The sequence below is a fragment of the Fulmarus glacialis genome, unplaced genomic scaffold, assembly GCF_000690835.1.
Source record: "Fulmarus glacialis isolate BGI_N327 unplaced genomic scaffold, ASM69083v1 scaffold29891, whole genome shotgun sequence".
NCBI classification, from domain to species: domain Eukaryota; kingdom Metazoa; phylum Chordata; class Aves; order Procellariiformes; family Procellariidae; genus Fulmarus; species Fulmarus glacialis.
In genome coordinates, this window is record NW_009191382.1 from 25,260 (window position 1) to 45,756 (window position 20,497).

General features: G+C 36.8%; 1 protein-coding gene across 1 annotated transcript in view; it reads right to left on the reverse strand.

The window, feature by feature from the left end:
* Window positions 1–343: 343 nt before the first annotated feature.
* Window positions 344–20,497, reverse strand: part of BRCA1 (breast cancer 1, early onset) — a 25,189-nt gene continuing 5,035 nt past the window's right edge. The window contains exons 6-22 of the mRNA XM_009586683.1: window positions 20,386–20,494; window positions 19,383–19,428; window positions 18,768–18,910; window positions 14,901–18,266; window positions 14,142–14,227; window positions 12,361–12,532; window positions 9,912–10,044; window positions 9,546–9,712; window positions 8,183–8,508; window positions 7,428–7,515; window positions 5,823–5,900; window positions 5,272–5,312; window positions 3,852–3,935; window positions 3,385–3,439; window positions 2,133–2,206; window positions 1,542–1,602; window positions 344–447 (exon numbers count right to left, since the gene is read on the reverse strand). Coding sequence (XP_009584978.1) covers window positions 344–447; window positions 1,542–1,602; window positions 2,133–2,206; window positions 3,385–3,439; window positions 3,852–3,935; window positions 5,272–5,312; window positions 5,823–5,900; window positions 7,428–7,515; window positions 8,183–8,508; window positions 9,546–9,712; window positions 9,912–10,044; window positions 12,361–12,532; window positions 14,142–14,227; window positions 14,901–18,266; window positions 18,768–18,910; window positions 19,383–19,428; window positions 20,386–20,494 — 5,133 coding nt within the window. The remainder of the gene's footprint in view (window positions 448–1,541; window positions 1,603–2,132; window positions 2,207–3,384; window positions 3,440–3,851; window positions 3,936–5,271; window positions 5,313–5,822; window positions 5,901–7,427; window positions 7,516–8,182; window positions 8,509–9,545; window positions 9,713–9,911; window positions 10,045–12,360; window positions 12,533–14,141; window positions 14,228–14,900; window positions 18,267–18,767; window positions 18,911–19,382; window positions 19,429–20,385; window positions 20,495–20,497) is intronic.

Genomic DNA, 20,497 nt, shown 5'->3' on the forward strand with positions numbered 1-20,497 from the left:
GAACTGGCTGCAATGGTAAATAATACATTAACATTTCTCTGAGGAGGTCGTGTTCTAAATTTTCTAACTTTTAAAATTTGTTTTACTTTAATTTTAAAGGACTACTTTGAAATTAGAAATGTTAATCTTTAAAGAACAGTGGGTAATTCCATCTTTTTATGGCAATGTTGTTTAAGTAACTTTATTGTTAATAAAAATGTAGTTATTTTACTCTGAACAAGAACACTACATGCACATAATCTCTGCATAAGTGACTTAGAAATTCTCAGTCCTTAAAATAGTTACCAAAGTATCAGCACTGATGAGAATTTCTGAGCAATGGAAAAAGAACTGCAGATCACCCTTAGGACACAAGGTAAGCATCGAACTCCTGGCACTCATAGCAAGCAACACTGTCCAATACCCACTCTCGAGTCACCATGGCAACATTGTTCTTTTGCTGGGTTGCTGTTAAGACAAAGACACAAACGATAAAACTATTATCAATGAGTCAAAGCAAGCTTAAGGTGAGCTTACTGATATCTTTCAGATTAAGCCATTTGCTTTATCTTTGACATTTTAAAGGCCTTGATAAAAAACAAGAGTCTGAAAACAGTGATGTGGCACTACTACTCCTTTTAACAATGCAGTTAATATTGCTGCTCCAAGAAGAATAGCTGTTTGGCAAATGGTCAGGCAGGAAGTTTTGAACACCACAGAATAAACGCTAAAAAGCGAAGAGTGCAGTCCTTGATACCTTTTAATTTAGGACCTCTGTGACAGAGCCTCAGCTCCTGTCTGGTCAGGCATACTGAGCATGTGACAAGCAATGAGTCTCATTAAGAGAGAAGCAACAGAAAATTACTGAAGTGCTCCCAGACAGTTCTTCACTGTTTCAGGATCTTTTTCTTTATTTTCTCATTTTCCCAGTGCCATGGAAACAGCTGTTGTTTTTACATCATCCTCCTGCTCCACTTTTTTGTTGAACTCCACTGTAGCCTAACTAGCTCCCATTCATCCCGTAACTCCTACTATCTCATTTAAAAGTAAGTTAGTCTGGAACACTTGCACTTTCAAATTCTCATGGTTTCTCTGGAGCATTTTGATTAAAAAAAAAAAAAAAAGAAAAAAGAAAAAAAAAAGGCAAAACTATATCAGTTAACACTTTGTAGGCTAGATATTCTTTCCAGACCAAGAGAATCTTGTCCCATCTGAGGTTTTCTCCTAGATCTTACTAGTCTTCCAAGGGCATGCTTCCCCACCTTTTAGAAACTAACTCCAATCAGAAAAGTTTCTGTAAAACTGACAATATGCAGGACAACTGAGCCAAGAATAGGATTTGCCTGCCGGACTACCTTTTAAGACTCTATTCCTGATTCTTGAGATAATATACCTCGTCCTTTCAGATTTTTCTTCCAAAACATACCTCCATCTGCAGATGCAGTAGGATTTTACTTCGATTCCTCTACAAACCTCTCTGATATTTAACTATTAAAAGGACTGAGGTGATAAAGACACTCAATGTGTACCATAAAACAGTCCATGACAGTGTGTTGTTTTACCTCTATAATCTGTGTTTTCCATCCACGCATCTGGCTGCACAACGACGACAGCAGTAGAATTCTAGGATTTCAAGATAAGAAAATAAAAATGCTACTGTTATCTGTCTGTCATTAAATTACTCTCACACCTATCTGCAGAGAGTGATAACTGGGCTAACTCTGCTTCAGTGCATCGCTTCAGAGAGGACTTTAATAATTGGTAACAGAGAGAGAAAGACATTACTTCCTAAGATTTTTCTCTGATTTCTGTCCAGGAATGCTGTAACTAAGTTAAGGCACTAAAGGCTTTTTGCGCTGGGAAGCGAGGCTCAGTGCCTATTTCAAAAGAAATTAGCTATCTGGCCTACATAGAGCACTCTGATCAGTTTTCCACTACAGGTTAGCCTGTCTTCTAATACAGGGTGGCCAGTGCCTAGAACACAAGAACTGCTGCCATGCAGTTTGGCATCATTACTGTGCAGACAGCTCTAACATACCTGTATGCATCAGTCTTTGACAAGCCCATGAAGGCCATGTAATCTTTCAACATGTTGTGTATTATGTAACTATAGACCACTAACTATGTTAAGTGTAACATTCATTAACACTTACTGTTTTGTATGTGAACAGATGAAGTTGCTTCACTACAGAGGCACCACAAAGCTCCACCATCCATTCTAGATGTTCTGAAGAAATCAGATAAACAGTCTATTACTTCAACATTTTATATCGCGTTGAAACTGATACTATTCCCTAAGCCCTCATGTGTTTGTTCCAAGATAGAAACTATCATCATTTGAAAGAAATGTAAGCCTTAGTAGAGAATAAGTCCTTTCACTTTCTAGCCTGCTGAGGAACATCAGCATCACCGTCTAGTTAGGACTAAACAAAACAAAAAATACCCTGAAAAAGCAAAACACCACATGCTCAAAACTTAAAGTCACTAACAATTTATTTCCTCTTATCATAAGGATATAAGACATGAAATTAAAATTAAAAATCAGAAGTTAGAACTGTGATTATCTCTCATTAACAAAAGTAGCCAAAGTATTTAATTTCCACCAATTTGTTGAATTGATAGCGAAGAAGATAAATAAGTCTCTCAAGTATAAGAACCATAATTGACGATCACTGCAGCAGGTGAAAGCACTGCATCCTCTGTAGTAATTATTGTAAATGTCAAGAGATGTGAGGATATTTCACCCAGCCAAAAATAAAGTTATATTGGACAAATCAGAAAGTACCTGCTGAATAAGCCACAAAAATGGGAAGAGAAGTACAAATATTTTAAGTAGAAAAATTCTAGCTTAAATTTTCAAAACAGCTACAATACTTTATTCCATTTTAAACTAACAAAAAGAAGCTATCTTGCCCAGCTTTTTCTTTGTATACAGACTCCTGGCTTTGTTGTGTGTTTCACTTTTAACATCTGCTGCTAGAGAGATTACACTAGAAAAACAATATTTAGGAACTGTTTACTAAGACAGAAGAAAAAATGCTCAAATACAAGTGTTCAATAGCATTCTAAAACAATCACCAGGCAGCATGATATTAATGCTTTGCCTTCATTGCTAGAGAAACAGAGATAAACTAGATAAAAGTCCTGTTTTGAAATACAGCAAAATTGCCAGAGCAATTTGTCCAAACAGAAGAGAACACCATTTCCATTCTATCTGGAGATAGAACTGGATAAAGTTCTTTACCTACGCTATACCTCATGCAGGTATTTTGAAAGTTTCAGAGTAAAAGAGGTACAAGAGTATCCAAGAGGAGGTCAAATGTAAAACTCTGGTGAATGCACACAATCCCCCTCCACATATTTTTTTATGCTAAGAGTTCATTTAATTCCACTAAAATGACACACCTGTAGTCATATCAGTGAAAGGTCCATAGCAACAGATCTCAAAGTCTTTAAAGATCTGAAAAACAAGGAATATGTTAACAGAGTACATATGGTATCTTTAAAGGACAATACTTAATATGCTGGTTTCACTGCACTTCTAGGACTGGTTATCAAGCTATTGCTGTTTCAGAAGTATATCTGAAGCTCTTTGTAACCTACAAAACAAAAGAATATAATCAAAACCCCCCAACCCTGTGCTATCCTATCGTTATAAAAAGACAGCATTCACTCTAAGCATAGTGAGTCACTTGAGCACATCTGCACTGCTGCTGACAGGGCTCACCTTTCATGTATAAAAATGCTTAATTTGTACAGCTGTGTATATACAGAAAGCAGAGGAATTGGAAGAGTTCTAGATATTCAGCTAGCACAGCCACATATCTGAAAGTCACAGCAGGACAGGATTTTCCTCCCTGATGTGCTCATACCTTTTCAGTCAGAGACTGTCTAGCCCTCTTAGGACCTTGGTGGTTTCTGCCATTGATTACATCTCCTCTAACTTCAAAGTTCTCCTGGAACATATCATAAACAAGCAATCAGAAATTAGAGACTTCGAACACTTTCCTGGTCAGAGTTCTGGATCAGAAAAGGAAGAAGTTGTCAGATTTCAGAACTGGAAACCTTACAATTAAGTGTGTGCAGAAAATTAATTAAAGGCTTTTCAAGAAAAATGATGGAGAGCAATCCTGCAACATCAGACAATTTTTAAAGAAACAAGTTATAGTCAAACTGTATAGTAGTCTAGCAAATTGTGTAGAAGAAGGGGCACACTTCAAGACTGTAATTAACTTATCAGTAAAGTCTCATTTGATAGAAATTAATTAGTACATTACCTCTAGATCTTCAACATCTATTTTATTTCAAGGCATTCACTTAGTATAGAGATTAATAACAAATACAGTGCTGCATTTGATGATTTCAGGCCTACATCTGAATCAAACTCCCATTTCTCCAGTATTTTCTTGAAAGTTCTCCAAAACTTCCATGTAGTCTAACCTGCTACAAGAGTGTGAAGAGCAGCTGCATATTTTCAGTTCTTTGAAAAGAAATTTTGATTTTCATTATGGTTTGAAGCTCTTCTCCTTACTTAAAGCAATGTGAGAGTGTATGACAATGTTAATAGCTGTCCCATATTCTAGCATTCCCAGTTAATTCTGTAGCAACTTCCCCCTTTCACGCCAAACACATGAGGGTCTTTAATAACCCTTCCTAGGGCCTTTTTGGGACTAAGATTTTTCTTCTTCTTCTTGGCTTGACAGAAGGGCATATGGATTTCATACCAGAAAGTGGGCAGGCAATTCTATTCATTAGATATATGAAATCCATACTGTGTCACTAATACGACATTCTCTAAAATTCTGTACTAGAGAATGAAAATCCAAATACTATCCAGGAATACAAAAATCCACCTAAATCAGGATCATATCAAATAAGCCATTTCTACTAGGAAAGACAGTAAATGCTGGAACGAGTTTTCAGTAGTTGGCTATTTTAAAGTTTAAAAACAAAACAAAACTGTATATAGCTATGTTCCAACATTATTTCCTTAAGCAGATCTTTTCCTCAATGCTGTAATCCATCAATATCAGTAGGAACAGTTATAAAAAAATATGCCTACAACCTGTTCCAAAAAATAATAGGGACCCATTATGTCTTCAATAGCAATGAATACATATAGCCTAAGTGTGGCTCTTGGTTCTAGCATATGGTGAAATTAGAATCCCAGTTGTCAGAGCCAGATTTCCATATATTAAATGTTTAGACAATATCTGAGGCTACTAATATGTCTATCAATGTAACAGCATTGCTTGCACATTTGACATTTGACTCTTAAGATAAAAAACATACCTCATCCAGTATCCTTCCTTCTTTAAAAGACTGAATTACCCCTAAATAAAAAGATCAGAACAGGACAAGTCATTTTATCCAGCAAAATTGTTCTTCCACTGCCAATAGTCTGACTTCATTGCTATATTAACTTGAAGGTATTTGTACTAAGGGAATCTGAATACTGTACGACGCCTGAAAGAACTTAAAGAATTTTTTTACCTTTTATGAAGAATACTAATTTCACACTAACTGATGCCATGCATCTCAAAGATTTAAATTAAGAGGGAGGAAAGGCTTTTGTCAGGGTAGGGAGCAATCCAATGTGGTTATCTGAAAGCAGGAAAAGTATTCAGAAAATAAAGCAGCTTGATGTTGCTGTTTGTTTGGGTTTGTTGTAGTTTTTTAAAAATTTATTTTGAAGTACTGAGAAGAAACTCTGCAAAACATCAGATGCCAAGACATGAAGACATCCCTTTTTTTCTTTTTTCTTTTTTTTACTGGAACAAGTGAAGAATACATTTGTGTTAAAAGGGCAGAGATCATTTAGCTCCAAAACAAGTTGTACTTACACTGATAACTAACTACCCATTTTTTTCCTGCAATACCCAGAAAGTACTTCAGTGTTCGTTCACACACCAGCTCTTTATCTGCAGAGAAAACAAGAATAAGATCTCTTTCAGTTTTGCCATTAGTGGAAAAAACCAAACAGCTCAGGTTATTTGTACCTGAAAGCAAAAGTTTTTTTGCTAAATGCAGCAGCAAAATATCAAGAGCATCTATAGAAAGGTTCCAAAATTCTAGCGTCCTGATTCTACTAAACTGTAGGAAATGAGCAGAAACTAATCACATGTACAACTGGACCCTTTTTTAGTTATTCCGTAAAGATAAGAGGCAAGAAAAAGCATGAATACTAGTCAAGACAGAGGACACAATAGGATTCAGTGCCTAATGTTGGCATAAACTTTTAGATGACTAACCATTTAAGATCATCTTCTACTCTACCAGAACAGGCCCAACTTCAGAAGGCAGTTTATCCTATCTGTATTTGTATGAAGGCAGAACAATCTACCTCTTCAAAAACATATGGTCATGGTGTCTATGATACACTTCCTGAAGAAAAAGGCAAAAATTGAGTCCATAGATTTGGAGTAACAGGATTTTCGGGCTCCTTTTCTATGATGATTTTCAAAAGCAAGAAAGGCTGATGTGATAGATTGTATCTAAATATGAGCCAGCTAGAAGTGCTTCTATGAAGCAAAATGCAAGCACAGTATACAGCATACCAACACCCAGATTTGGCTCAAAAAATTTTGCTTTTTAAGAAAATGTTGGTTGAAAGCTAGTGGTAGGTTCAGTAGAGAGCTATGAGTTATGTCTGGGTCTAGGCATAACCTATGCCTAGACACAGCAATATAGTAACAATGTTACTGAGGAACATTATGCTTTCCTGAAGTCAATATAATCAGAATACAATACATTTGTCAAATTGAAACTGTAGTATTGTACTGAAGTTTCTATGACGTTCCTTCAAGCTTTTAATAATGGGATTCTTGAGCTCTACCAAAGAGCAAAAACTAATTTAAATACCTTAATTCAGCACGCAAATAATAGTTACGATGAAATGGTAGTGCTGCTTTGTTCCTATGGAAGCATGCCTTCACTATCAACTACCATCAGTTATGTATACTGTTAAGTCCCGCTTCCAGTCTTCTATTAAAGATAAATTTCTTTCCAAAATTTAGAATGAAGCAGCATTTATAATCCCTGCAAGGAATTAGGAAACCAAAATAGCATCTTATTTCCAGAATGCTTGTATCCCAGTTCTTTAGGAACTATCTTGCTTTCTTTTTGGTTGATTCTGAACTACTTCATGTTAACGTGCTGTAAACACCTGAAAATTGTGACCAAACAGCTGAAGAAAAAAAAAAATTAAGTAACATTAACTTCAAACCACACAAGGAAACAAAACATACCCTCACTCTGATTCTGCGAAATAGAATAAGAAAGACTCCCAAGTTTAAACAAAAAAATTATGATAGAGAAGAAAACAATTAACACCTTCTCCTCAAACTTACTCAAATTTATTGCTGAACTGTCTGCTTGTTGGTTAGCCTAGAGTTAAAATTCTATATGGTGTGTAAATATAGGATTTGTTCACATAGCTCCCAACAAACCTGTTTTCATTATGACATGGGTTGTTCCTTCAGTAATGTGATTAGATAAAGTGCTCTGAGTTTTTCTTGCAAACTTCTGGACCACCAACTGAAAGGTAGTTAAGAAAGTTAATAGCTAGCAAAACAGATTAAAAAAACACAACAACTCCAGTTTACAGGAGTATAACCTATAAGATAGTTACTTTAAAGTAATGGGTTTATTTGTGTTGGCACACAGAATGTACATTTCCTTAAAAGTCAATAATTTTGGCACCATTCAACAGGCTAAAGTAAAGAAGAGCTCTCGGTCAGTAGTTTCTGAACCAAAAGCCATATTCTCCTGGAAATGGATCGTAGAAACAGGTTCATTAGCAATTCAGAATTGATTAGTTACAGAAATCCTCACTATGGATCAGAATTTGGGTAAAGAAGCAGTACCTGATAACATTAAGGAAACCAACCAACCAAACAGTCCCCTCCCCACCAAGACCCAAGGCTTTCTAGAAATAAAGTCCTCTTGCTTTGGAATAATGTATTTTTCCCCTAGGCAGTAGGCAGTCATTTAAAAAGTTCAAACTTCACTAAGCTTAATAGTGCCGTTTACAGGCAGCATTCTTCATATTTTTAGGAGTGAAAAAGTTTGACTTGCTGTATTACTGATCTGCAGTTCCTGTAAGATTAGTTTCTATTATACTGAGATCTCTCTATGTTGAGAACTATAGTAGTAATCAGGAACGATTAACAAGTGATCTCCAAAACTTCCGAAATATACTTACATGTTCACTTTGATTCAGACCTGATGCCACAATTGACATTTCTTTCCTGTTAATCACAAGTGGACTTGTAGCATCTTCTTTCCCAGCTGCATTGTCCAGAACAGATATAGGAAAACACATGCTTCTCTTCGATTTACATTCTTGAGCGCAGCTTTTATTAGCATTCTGAGCTACAACAGAACTATTTGTTGCTTCTGCAGCTAGAGGGTTACAAAGCCTTACAGAGAAGGAAGAGCTATTTGGACTCCTGGTCACATTTCCAAGGAGATTTGATAAGGCAGATGCACTGTTTAGCCTGGTCCCAGATTTCTGCTCATCTGCATTTTCTGAAGGAAAAGAGAAGTTACTCCTGGAAACAATTTTATCCTTATTGCAGTCATGGTGGAAAGCTGTTGCTCTACCTTTTAAGTTTAAATGCTGCAGTCATTTCCTCTCCTTATTTGTTTATTACTTCACCTTTGCCTCTATCATTACTTTTCCCTGATCTATATAGCTGAGATGCTAGAATACCTGTGAAACTTTTAGTAGCATATCTGTCAAAAAGTACCAATTTATATGTGAGACAGATAATAACTCCCATTACTGTCAAAATGTTGTCCAACCCCATCCTGATGGGCAGCTATACAGCTGGCCTACTAAACAAAACCAACCAAACAAGAAGAAACATCTTTTTAAATTGACCAGGAATATATAAATTAAAATCCTTGATTTACAAGAAAAAGTTGTATCTTGCTGATATGTAAAAACATGAAAAAAAGTAGTGTTGTGTTTTAACCCGGCAGGCAGCTAAACACCACACAACTGTTCATTCACTCCCCCCTCTGTGGGATGGGGGAGAGAATTGGAAAAAATGTAAAACTCGTGGATTGAGATAAAGACAATTTAATAGGACAGAAAGGGAAAATAATAATAATAATGATAAAAGAATATATGTGATGCACATTGCAATTGCTCACCACCCGCTGACCGATGCCCAGCCAGTTCCTGAGCGGTGGCCGCACCCCGCCCCTCCTCCAGCCAACTCCCCACAGTTTTTTGTTCAGCATGACATCATATGGTATAGAATATCCCTTTGGCCAGTTTGGGTGAGCTGTCCTTGCTGTGTCCCCTCCCAGCTTTTGGTGCACCTCCAGCCTCCTCGCTGGCAGGGCAGCATAGGAAGCTGAAAAGTCCTTGACTTAGTGTAAGCACCGCTCAGCAACAACTAAAACATTAATGTATTATCAACATTATTCTGAGCTTAAATCCAAAACACAGTACTATACCAGCTACTAGGAAGAAAATTAACTCTATCCCAGCCAAAACTAGGACAAGTAGGAAAAAAGCAGAAATCAAAATGTGTTGGATCCCTCTTAAATGTTACCTGCTTCAAGGTGACACTGACTATACTCTTGCACTGCTTCCTGCACAGGTTTTGTCTTTTCAGATGGAGCTTTGTTCTTCAGAACACTGTCACACTGAAGGCCTTTCTCCAAATCTGTTCTCTTTAACAAACAGAATTTAGAAGTTGGAAGCAACAATTCTGGACACCTTGAGAGAGGGAAATTGGTTTTAATACCTTTTTTACTCTTCTAAGTGTCAGAACCATGTAGCAACAGCTAAGCTATTGTAATTGCTCAAAAGCTCAGAGGTATTTATTTCAAGATTTTTTTCTTTCTTTTTTTTTTTTAATACAAGATTAGACATAAAAGTAAAAAAAACCAAAACAGAACAAAACAAAAACATTTACCTTTCTTCTTCTAACTCTTTGATTTTACTGTTGAGAGAATCACTTGGCATAACACGGAAATCATTGGCTGAAAATCCCTTTGAACTGCTGCATTTATGATTTTCAAAATTTCCTTCTGAGGTTGACTCCACCCCTTTAAAAAAGAAAAATAATTCTTAAAAAAGCAAAATAAAAGCAACTGTTCTTAATTGTTTCTTCAGGTAAGAAGTCAAGCATTCTCTAAAATCTCAATCCAGATACACTTTAGAGAGGCAAGTGTCCCAAAACAGAAATTTGCACAAAATACTAAGCCATTTGAAGCACCGCTAACAACTACATTTTATTTCACATATTAAATCATCTACAAAACTAAGAGGTCAGCTATGTATTAGGTGGAAAAAGTAGAATATGAAATAGGCCAAAGGCAAATTTACACTATTTAGTACAGTTTGTTTATGAATCCCTTTAACACATTACCATATCTCTGTTCACAAGCAGTAGAGAGACATTTATTCGATAGCTAAAGATGCCTGTAATTTTTATCAAACCGTCAATAACTAATCTAGTTTAAGTTTTTACAACTCAGAAATCCATATTCTAACATAACAATGTAAACATGCATTGTATTAATGAAACTATTTTAAGTAGTTTTCCCATCTGAAGGAAACTAACCATTGATTTGCTGACTTAATCTTCAAGCAGTCTATTTATAGTTATCTTACGAATTTGGCCTACTGGGCTTAGAAGTGTCACATTTCAAAATGTCACAAGAAAAAAGTCTTCTCTATGAAATAATATTCTCAAACTGTAGTAAGGTTGAATGCCATACAATTCAACTGGATTGTAACCAGTCTCTTAGTGTTAAATATACCGTTAATGTTTTAACGGCTCAAGATGCCCAGAAGATGAGAGAGAGAGAAGGCTGAAAACACAGTGCAGCTGTTAAATCAGTAACGCAAAATCATAAGAGGATTACAGCGAATTTCTTCCACAATAAATGGCCCTACTTTCCTGTCAGGAATCCAAGTATCAAAGCAGCAGCCACAGTAGGAAGGATGCTGTTACCTCAGATTTTCTAATGAATTGAACAAACCACTGTGTACCTTGCAAAGGCTCAGCCTCTTTGCTTCTTCTGTCTTAGGTCCCTCTTCTCCATGAAGGAGCTTTTTGATGCAGACTATGCTCTGATAACAAAAACTAACTTACTAACACACAAGCAGAAGACCCATTGGTATAGCTGCACCATATTGGCTGACAATTCCACATTTTTTGTATTTTTTTTTTTTTAAGATAGAGGTTAATCTACAGGTCTCATACCTCATACTGTACAACACCATCATTCAGGAGATCAAAAGAAATCTACAGATTGTTTTGTGATATTTGACTAGCACCCACAGCAGTGATGAAAGCCTTTGAATTTAGATAGAAAAGACTCCACAGTGAAAACCATACACAGTAAAGGCATGATAAGACTCTAAATAACTTTGAATTCCAGGATGTTAAGTTATTCTAGCTGCCTCAGAAAATAGAGGTAACTGACTGAAGTAAGACCACAGAATTAGAAATAAATTTTTAGCAGCAAGTAGGATAATAAAACACTGGTGCAATTTATCCAAGAGTTCAATAAGCATTACATCTTTGGAAATCCTGAAATCAGCATTGGGTGCCTTTCTAGAACACTGAGAAGTTCAACAATGAACATCTGGACTTACTGTAGGCTTTGTTCAAAGAATGCTCTATGCTCTGATAGTAATCTCAGTATCTGTCTTGCCTTAACAAAGAAAAACCTTAAATAAAGCCCTCTCATTATTACTTACATAGCTGGCAGCAACTCACTTTATCCTCAATATACAATAAGCCTTTGGCGATTACTAAAGTATTCTTCACCATTTATTTACTGCCTTGTGCATTTTCCAGATAGGAACTCTGTTCATGTCCTGTTCAGGGGATTTACACACCACTATAGGTATTCTCCTCTTCTTTGCCCATCAGCAGCCTGACCTGTACTGTATTACCTTGGACAATCAATACATACCTCATCTAATTTCTGTCTTGTTCCTTGATATGCTAAAGGACAATTTCTATCACAGCAATAGAGGCCAAATCCTTCTAGGTGTTCAGCCACCCTCCCAGTCCCTTACCCATTCCAGTGAAAGAAAACAAGAGTACAACTAGAACGGACAGAACAGCAATATGGATTAGTACTGCCAAGCCACAAGGCCTACTCACACCATTTATACAATTAACCATGTAATCTCACACAGATCTCTAACAGGAGTTTTTTAAGACTAAGTGTAGTACCTAAGTTATAAATAAAACATGTATGTCTCACTGAACAGCTGAATTTAGGTAAAATTCTGCTAACGCATCAATTTTAAATTAACACATTTGTGGTAGAGGGAAAAAAGAATTAGTAATAGTCACACAACTGTTTGTAAGAAAGCTGGGAAAGGTTTTCATTGCTATTTACCTCTTTGTCTCATTTGTTCCATTCCAAGTGTTCCTTCACTACTGGAATGTGGCTGTTCCCTATGGATAGATAGAAATTCACAATCCTGACTTCCATGCTGCTTTAGCACTGCTTCAAGTACAGCCATTTCTTGCTGAAGTTTTTTTAGATTATTTTGCATAGCGTTCTTCTGCTGCAAAGGATACACAATTGTGCCAACATTAGCAAACTCAGTTTTAAACAGTAAGATTAATTTTTTTTAACGCTTGAAAATTAGAAACAGCAAAATTATTTTGAATTAGTTTTTACCCTGTGTTCAAAAGGTGACTGTGGTACTTTTGCTGCAACAAATAATGCACACACACTACATCAAAAGCAAAAAAACAACCAAACAAACCGCACAGTCATTTTGCTGTTCAAATTATTTCGGTTTAGATGGCTCACCAGAGTTTAATCAGTCAGGAAAAAAAAGAACATCTGCACAGATTTCTTTAAAACTAATTTTGCCCCAACTGCATTAGTTTGCATTAGCCACTTAATTTAAAATTTAATCATGAACATCAAGTATTGAGCCTCTGCACTTTCCACCATTACTGAAAGCCCCAAAGACTGTTTAAAAGGAATAAAATATTTCATCCTACTCTTCCTTACTTTCTCTCTCAAAAATTACAATATCCTCTATTAAAAACATGCCATGTACAGCTCCTCATAAGAAGAGTTCAGGGCTTCAAAGGATCCTAAAACCTTCACCATACAGGATAAAGTTTCCACAGCACTGAATACTACATTTGTAGCTCTAGCACTGGCACCATGTGGAACTTCGTTGTTACTGAATCAATAAAAAAACCCCAACCAAACAGAAAACCCCAACCACATAACAAACCAAGAAAGTCCCCACCAATTCATACTGCCACTATTCCAATCAATGCAGGCATATCCTAGAAGCTCTATCAACGAAGCTACATCAGGGAGCAATGCCCTGCCAGTTGACCACATTTTGCACTGATGCAGTAAACAGAAGAACCACCCATAAAGCACAAAAATTAAATTCAATCTTCTTTGACATACACTAAAACCCATAGGGCCATTAATGCTGAAGAGAAAGATTTGGCGTAAGACTTACCTTGAAGTTACAAAGGACAAAAAAAACCCCAACAAAACCAAAATGACACCCAGAAACCAAAACACACAACAAAAAACCCCCAACTGAAAAACCAACCACCCAATACATTAAGTCAGGCCATTAAGCAGTAATCAGGAAATTAATAGTAGAGAAAACATACTGTGCTAGACACAATGAAGTGTCCTTTCATTGGACACTGCCTGTTGGGTCTTGTATCTATAATATTCTAATATGGAATGATATGATTTAATCTTTACCCTTAGAAGGCAAGTCTCCATGCTTCTAAATGTCATAATGTAGCAAATCCAATCCTTATCACCAATCATTATAAATTCCTACCAACGAAGCTCTTAAACACAGGAAGCTGAGGCTTCCAGCATTGGTCAAGTGTGGAGATTCACTAATTAGCATCTCCCATAACTAAGCACTGTAATCAATACCACATAACAAGGTATGGCCATTAGAATGTAAGGTTACCATGGAAGGCAAAGTTGGGCAAATAATGGCATAGAAGCAGTTCTACAATTCTTCATTAATTATGCTCTTGGAAGTAACCTAATGACACAAAGAATTATGATGAAAACAGTTTCCCCACTACACTGACTTCACAGGTTTCATGTACTTGCTTAAATCCTAGAATGCAAACTACTTTTAGAATTTAGTGCATAAACTCACTTACCTGTGTAGTAAGGATTTCACCCTGAGAGAATGGTCCACATGAATCTTCTACATTACTTGTTTCGCTGTCATATCCAGATGCTTCACCTTGAAGAAGGTGGAAGATAATCTGAGTTAGTAAAAGAAAAAAAAAAACAAACCAAACATTATCCATAACCTCTTACCACACAGACCTTTCAGCCAGCTGTTAACTATAATGATGAAGTGACACGTTTTGAAAACACTTAAGTTAGAAGCACAGATCTACTTTAAGTGAACATTTTGAAGAATACCATGTCACACATACAGCAAAGTAAATAGAACTCAAAGTGTTTCAACAGTGATGAGAGAGTCCTACATATTTATGAAAGCCATGAAGGTCAAAATAAGTACTACAGAATTCTACAGCCAGTTTCAGCAAACATTTCATCTGGTGAAACAGCTTAGGTAGGCTTCATGAAATTTTGCTGATAGATGCAAGTATCACGCTGCAGTAAGAAAGCTAGCATTTCACTCAAAAATTAATTCCCATCAGACAGACTCAGTCCGGCCTCTAGTGCCCTGTCTATTCATTTTTGCTCTGAACAAAGAATAGTGGGAGAACTTAATTTTCAGGAAATAAACCACTGAGGGTTTTTTGTTTGATTGTTTAGGGCTGATACGCTCCTTTAAAAGAGCAAGCACCACATAAAAACAGAACAAAGTTCCCGTGCAAACACTAAAAACCTAGGTGCAATGACATTACGAACACAGCTGCAGAGATAAAAATTTTGGTTTGTACCTAGGTTTGCTCCCATGTTTGGGTCTTCTTGGCATTCATCTTTGAAGTTAGTTTTGCTTCTCTTCAGCCCTCCATCACAACTTTGAAAAGTTTCTTTACTCTCATTCACATTGCTTACTTGTTGGGACATATGAACTTGTACTAAAGGTTTCTTCAGCTCTTGTGCTCCATCAACTGATTCTTCAGACATGTTGGACTGGGAAGAAAATAAGTTAACAGAGCATTCTGACTCCTGGCTTGGTGAAACACACCCACTACTCAGGGCAGCTTCAGGCATTTTCTGCATATTATTGTCATCATGACTTCCCTTGTGAGGCGATGTGATGGGACTTACTGAAGACTCTACCTGTTTATTGATCTGCAAAGGTGTGCTTACTGATTTGCCAGATATTAATGTCTGAAAACATGGTAAATCTTCATCGTCGTTAGATTCTTCATCTGAAGATTGCAGTTTCTGTGCTCTTCTTCGAGATCTTTGAATACCTTGAGATCTTGGCTTAGAACTAATATTTCTATTGTGTAGTTCTTTTACCAGGGCATTGTCACTTTTTACAAACACAGCAGATCTCTCTTTCCTAGCAGTTTCAGAAAAGCTGGTGTTCCCTTCAATATCATCATCAGAGCACAGTAAGCCATCAGGGGTTTCAGACAAACCTGTAAAATCACTATTCCCTTTAAGAGGTTCTTCTAGAGCCTCTGTAACTAAACACTCAGCCATCCCTGTGCTAGCAGTTTGTGTTGCTTGTTCTTCATTCCCCTTTACTTGTTTTCCTTCTCTTTTGCTACTTTTTTTTCCAATGACTTCATAGCTGAATTCAGCAGGCCTTTGCTGACAAGTTGCAGGACAAATCATTGATCTGGACTGAAAATGTAGTATTGGTCCTTTGCTATTAATAACTTTAGCTTTTCCTACTTGATTGCTTTCTGAACTGAAGCATGTTTCATCAACTGTGTTTAAATAGGTTCTTTTGAAAGTGTGCTCTTCTGTATTACTCTGATCACTTTGGCTTCTATTACTTTTGATTGAATTCTGTCTCAACTCACTTTCTATTCCTATGTCAGTTGACACTGTCATTTCATTTTCCTGCTCTCCTTTTTGCAATCTGTTTTTGTCTTCAGTCCTAGCCGTACCCATTCTCATCGGTGTCAGATTCCCTTGATTTGCAACCTGTGAAACATCTTCTTGATGTTCCCCTGCGTGCATACATTCAGTGTTGCCAACGAAACAAGTCACAGGCCTAACAGAAGCAGATTCATAGGTCTTAAGCTTCTCTTTCTCACAAACCTTACTCAAGCTTTTAGCAGTTGTTTTCCCTTCTTGCAAGTTTTCTGTTTTTAAATATTTGCTATGCTTACTTTCTACCTGATCAGCACATGATATCTTTAAAGTTTCAGAAGCAGCATCTTCTATTGCACATGCCTTCATGGGAGTAGGATAAAGGCTAAATGATAGGCGTTTTGAATGCCTGAATATATTTCGCAGATACTGTGTGTCTAATTCACTATCTTCAGCTTCTTTGGTCAATTCCAAAACATTTTTAGCCATTGGAAACTTTTCAGTTCTGAATTCCCCTGGAACATTTTGTGTATCATGTCCACTATCCTGGGGAAAAGTAGTACATGATTCAGTCTTCTCTTCAGTCGGGTGGGAAGCAATTTGCACAGCAGTCATTGAAGGAGACTGTAGGAAGAAAGGGCTACCTAGTATTTCACCTTCTTGAGAACCTGTATCAGGTGCAAAGGAACTACAATTTGCATGCTGACATGAAGATGTAGGATTGAAAAGACTTTTTCCAGTTTCTGCAGTGTCAGATGAATTCTTTAGACTAATCTGTATTTCCTTTGCTTCCAGATCACCACCCTTCAGATTAGTGAGTGGCTCATAACTCAACATACCATGGGGCTCACACAGGTTTTTGCATTCAGAAGTGTGAACTAACATGTTCCTTTGGTCTCCAAAGACAGACCCTTCATGATCACTGTCATACTTTCTTGCTCCCTTAATTACTGCTGCTTTTCCTGTTTCTTTTGTCATTTCTTCAGAAAGTAACTGAAGCCTTCTGCTGCGCCTGACTTGTCTTTGCTCAGAATCAACTTTCCTTGGTTCTTCGCTGCTTGGATAGCTATCAATCTGTGGCTCAGCTGGATCAGGGGAAACAGAGTTTCTATCCACTAACTGTAGAGCACACATGGTTCTACTAGAATGCCTGCATCTTTTTGCTGCAGAACTTCTTTTTTTAGTGCTTTTCTGATCACAGTTATTCAGTTCTAGCTCCCCATCACAGTGCTTGCCAGTCACCTTTTCAATAGCTTTTTTCCATATGGATCCTCCTCCTTCCTCAAGTTCTTCTAGTGTATTATCCTCGCTGTTCTCAGAGAGGCAACTCTCATTAACAGCAGAACTTTCATCACATCTTTTCTTTTCAGCATCTCCAAGGCACCAGTTAACACTTTGAGGGCAACCATCTGCCTCTTCTGTATCTTTTTTCTTGATGAAATCCTCAGGTTGCAGGACATGGGCAGTCTTTCTTTTTCGTTTTAGTCTGTCTTTGCTGGAATTATGCAAGCGCTTATCAGCAACCACATCTTCCTTTTTTGTAGTAGCTAAAATCTCTCTCAAGATAATAGGGGGATTTGACTTCTTCTCCCTCTTGTATGTTTTCCCAAATATTTTGTCTTTGATGCTATCTGCTGTTTGTTTTGACCATCTCTTGTTTCCTTTAACCACTGCAATTTCCATGGAATCTACCATAGGGTCAGTCTTTTCTGAAATACAGGAATCTTTATCTGATAAACGTCTATCTCCTTCACCTGAAACATCAGTTGCTCCAGCAGAATCATCCTGGGAAGAATTGGAAGACAGAATCTCGTTGCTTTTTGAAAACCATTCATTGACTTTCTGAATGCTTCGCTTCAGTCTCTTTCTAGAGACTTGATTCAGGGTAGCACGGTGAAGTGTCTCTGGCTGAAGTAGTTTCTCCAGAGGAAGTTCTTTTTCATGCAAAGAATCATTCTCAGGTTCATACATTTCCACAGCTTCCACACTTTGTACAACATTATCTATTTCCTTGCTTTTATCCAAACTGCTCTCTGAGCTATCTTTTAAGTTAAACTCTTTGCTTTTACTATTGCACCGAGTTTGCTCTACATCCATTTCTTCTGCGTTCTTAAAGAAAGACGTGACCCTGTTCCTTAAGGGACTGGCATTACCTATTCTGTCACACTGCTCTGAGAGTAGGTCTACAGCAAGAACACTTAAAGGAGAACTCTGGTATTCAGTCACATTCACTTGGCCAGGTTTGGCATATTCAGTGATGCTCCGAGTGCTTTTCTTGCTCAAGCCTTCCTTCGAGAAATCACTTTCACCTGAAGATTTATAGGTATTATAAATTATTAAGCCCTATTTTACATGCACAAGAACAATGACAAGCTTAATGCCTTTGTTTTAAAAGAACTGTTCTTATTTCCCCCCAAACCAGAATATTACACTGCACAAATCTCCCTCTAGAGAAAGGGAGAAAGATCAAATTACATACGACATATGTTCATCCAACTTCTTACATGAATTACCAGACAGTGCTCTCAACTTGTATTATAGGGGTAATGTGGCTTATGTAGAGTAGAATAAGTTTTGCACTTTGATCAAGTTACTTTTTTCCATTTTGTTCCTGTGCACAGAATATCCGTATTTTAAGCATCTAGTCTACAGGTATAGTCTTGTATTATACTGTCACTAGCTGTAGGCATCAAAAAAACCACAACATACAAACCTGCAAGTATATATATTTAATCATGTGAAATCAAAATGTTAACTTGTGGTCTTTCTTTCAAGCTTCATCATTTTTGTCACCAAAATAACAAACACACCTACGACATTTGGTAGAATTATTTCTTCAGCACCCAGCTTGTCAGGCTGTGTATTGCAAGAATATTCATTCCCCTTGTCAGCACTCTTAAGTTCTTCTAGCTTTTCTTGAGATGAAATCTGAAGCGCTTCTTTGTCTTCTAACCTGTTGGGAAAGGAAATCTACTTTCATTACAGAGAAAACCACAATAGGCATAACAGAAGATGATACTTAATTTTCCCTTTTTGCTCTCTGAAATAGTGTTTGGAGAGGTCAGGCTTCATGACTGGCACTCGCCACAACTAGATCCTTTCAGAGTTTCAGGCCATTTCTTTAAAAGATCCCCTCCCACATTCCTGAATTTAACATTTACTTTCTAAAGCATAGTACGTGCTTTTCTCTTGAAGATCTAATGTCTATGTAAGCAACAAAACATATAGAAAAGAGCTTTAAAGCATATTATATGACAAAGTGATGGGAGTCAGCTACCCATTCTACTCTGATGGCCTCGAAGTTGAAAATCACTTGTCAGCTTGAAGAATTCTATCAGTCCTATGCTAGGAAATTAAAACATAGGAATGAGAATACTGAACTACTGTCTTTAGGAAATACGAATTCCTTAATCACCTTTACTTACCCAGTATTGCTTGCCTGTTTAAAAAGCTCTTCAGATGAATCTGAGCCTAAAAACAAATCAGCTGTTACTCTGGTTGAAATGATTCAGAGAAAGATGACTTGCCAGATTCAGTGTTCATTATCACAGAAGCATGCATGCTTAGTTCTTTCTAGAGGTAGATGATTTCAACATTTATCAGATGAAATCAAGTTCAATTATGCAGTATTTTACCTAATTATAATGATTTCTATATATTAATATCTACATGGCTCCAGCATAAAATTCTGTTTAAATACAGTGACTGGTAACAGAGAGCTACTAAGAGTTAATTAGATAAGACTTAGTTTCTCATTTCTAAATTTGTACATAAAACAACTGCTAGTATTTAGAATTTTGAACTGGAAGTCAGAGCAATATATTCGAGTATCTGTCTCAGATTCTTTGATTGATCTTGGCAAAGCAATAAGGAAAAAAGAGAGGCAATGAACACTGTCTGTTAAAAAGAGCAATTCTTTCCTTGAAGGAACAAGGAGAAAATAAACTATGCACACCATCTATCTTGTTTCTTGCAGCAGTCAGCACCAGATAAAAAGGAAGTTCTGAAAAGCTAGGATAGACAGAAATGAAATATTCTTTCCTCAATTAGATTTCATTCTTATCTCTGGTTATTAACTAGAGCCTCAAGCACTGGTGACAAGGCTTAACGTTCTTTAGAAAACAGTAGTTATCATTAGTTATAACAACTGTAACTTTTTTCACATCTGTAAGCAGTTTCTCTTCTTTGGGTCTTGTACACTGAGCCTTAAAGGTTTACTACAGCAGCGTTATTTCTTACAATATAATAAATTATATAAAAAACCCTTTGATTTATCAGCTTCGAATTGTCCATCATTTGTCCCTTTGTTCTCATTTTGGGTGTTAAAGAGAAATTTGTGTTTAAAAAGACTTTGAACTTCATCACCTTTCATTACTTTGCAAGCATTATATATAAGCTCAACTAGTGTGGATCTACAACAGATCTTACCAAACTCTATATAAATCCCTTCTTCAGAGTCACATTTCTGGGTTTTGTTTCTTAGGGGACACCTTTTGACCCTGGTATCTGTAAGCTGTGTATCCACATTAGCTTCCTGCTG